The sequence below is a fragment of the Cyprinodon variegatus genome, unplaced genomic scaffold (assembly GCF_000732505.1).
Source record: "Cyprinodon variegatus isolate N-32 unplaced genomic scaffold, C_variegatus-1.0 Scaffold854, whole genome shotgun sequence".
Lineage (NCBI taxonomy): Eukaryota > Metazoa > Chordata > Actinopteri > Cyprinodontiformes > Cyprinodontidae > Cyprinodon > Cyprinodon variegatus.
In genome coordinates this window covers 50,348-52,127 of record NW_015151307.1, presented here as the reverse complement: position 1 = coordinate 52,127, position 1,780 = coordinate 50,348, and the positions used below count along the sequence as shown (strand labels likewise).

The following is a 1,780-nucleotide window of genomic DNA, read 5'->3' as shown; positions in this document are numbered from 1 at the left end:
TTATCTTAAACTTTAACCATTTTATTGTAGTTTCAAGTCGTCTCACCTCCATAATAGAAAATCCACTTATTTTAATCACAAAATGACATATTTTAGTTTCTGCGTTCAGAGACGTCTAGGAGGAACCATCACCAGAATCACAACATACCTCGTCTATACCTGCTGTGATGTCATCACGCGTTAACCAGTCACCTGTGCTGACTCTGTGCTGCAGATGAACGCGTTCAGGCCGAGTTGATGGACTTCCTGCTGTTCGGCGCTCTGATCTCGGCCGTGGATCCGGTGGCGGTTCTGGCGGTCTTTGAGGAGGTCCACGTCAACGAGATGCTCTTCATCATCGTGTTTGGAGAATCGCTGGTGAACGACGCCGTCACCGTGGTGAGAGACACATTCTGACATCTCCTTGTCTTCGTCTGAACCCGACTGGACTCTTAGAGGATCTCTGTGTTGGTTCTAAAGATCAGTAAGAATCCTTCAAAAGACAAAAGCAGAGATCGTTGCTCAGATAAACGCTGTTTACATCCAGGTCAGCCTGACAGATTTAAGAGACAAGCAGTTTTTTTTAGGTCAGTTGCTGCTGTTGCATAAAAACATGATGCCATGTGGAGCCGTTCAGCTCCCAGTATCCAGTCCCAGTAACCAGAGGCTTCACAGCTCATTATTAATGTGCTTCAACATAAGGCAGCAACAGAGCATGAATATCTGCTTCCCTGCTGATCTTCAGTCTTCTCTCAGCTAACCTGCACAGATATAGAGTAGCTAGATGTAGATGTGGGTCAGCGGGATCCCTGCAGGTGCTGCTGATGCAATCTAACACTGTATGAATCAGCACAAATCTCACCTGCATCACCGTGGCAGGTGTGACAGGGTGTTTCCATAGCAACAGATAAGCCTATAAAGGTCAGGCTGAGCTGAACCTGAACTTTGCTCCGTGCTTTTATCTGGCAGCAGGAACATATTTAATGCCAGGAGCAGCAGGAGAACACGTGTTCTCTGGAACCAGCCGCTGGAAAGCGTCCCTTTAAGGCTTCCCATCAGAGCGATGAACACCTCCACCTCCGCACAGCCGCATGTCTGGCCATGGAAAGCTGTGAGCAGATTAGCTGCCTGCGGGTAATCCTCCGCAGCACTCAGAATATTAGCTAATCCCAGCGGGAAATGGAAAAAAACCAAAGCTTGGTGAACTGGAGCCATGATCTCTGGGAGAGGAGAGCTGAGGGACGTTTTCACTTTCAACTAAATCTATCTGACACAGCTGGAGCATCTGGATCAGGGGTCTGCACCTCTAGTCCTCCAGATCTACTGTCCTGCAGGTTTTAGATGCATCTCTGCTCCAACACAGCTGAATTAAATTCCCAGGACTCCCACTAAACCCTACGGGAACCCGGAGGAAGAGAACCTAAGGGGTCTGAGTGGGCAGCAGGACGTTTAAGCTCCCCACATCATATCAGAGACCTAGAAATTAAAGACCAGTCCCTGTTTTTATAACTTTACTGCTAAAATTATATTTTCAACCTGCAACATGAAACACATGCAGAGTAAAAAACAACTTATTCTGATAATTAAACCTGAAAATGTTTTTCAACACATTGACTGCAGCTCACTTCTTTTCATTACCGTATTTATGCAATAAACTAATTAAGTTCAAACAAGAATATTGAAGTTGTGCACATCTTAGAGGGAAATAAAACACACATTAGAAAATACAGCAACAAATATGGAGGAATAAGTAGTAGGGATGCCCGATATTGGGATTTTGGCCGATATGCCGATATTTTAA

The 1,780-nt window shown here is 45.3% G+C and overlaps 1 protein-coding gene across 1 annotated transcript in view; it reads left to right on the top strand.

The window, feature by feature from the left end:
* slc9a5 (solute carrier family 9, subfamily A (NHE5, cation proton antiporter 5), member 5) overlaps positions 1-1,780 on the top strand; it is a 30,337-nt gene that overhangs the window by 14,267 nt on the left and 14,290 nt on the right. Inside the window, exon 3 of the mRNA XM_015397341.1 lies at positions 215-378. Within this exon, the coding sequence (XP_015252827.1) occupies positions 215-378 (164 nt within the window). The remainder of the gene's footprint in view (positions 1-214; positions 379-1,780) is intronic.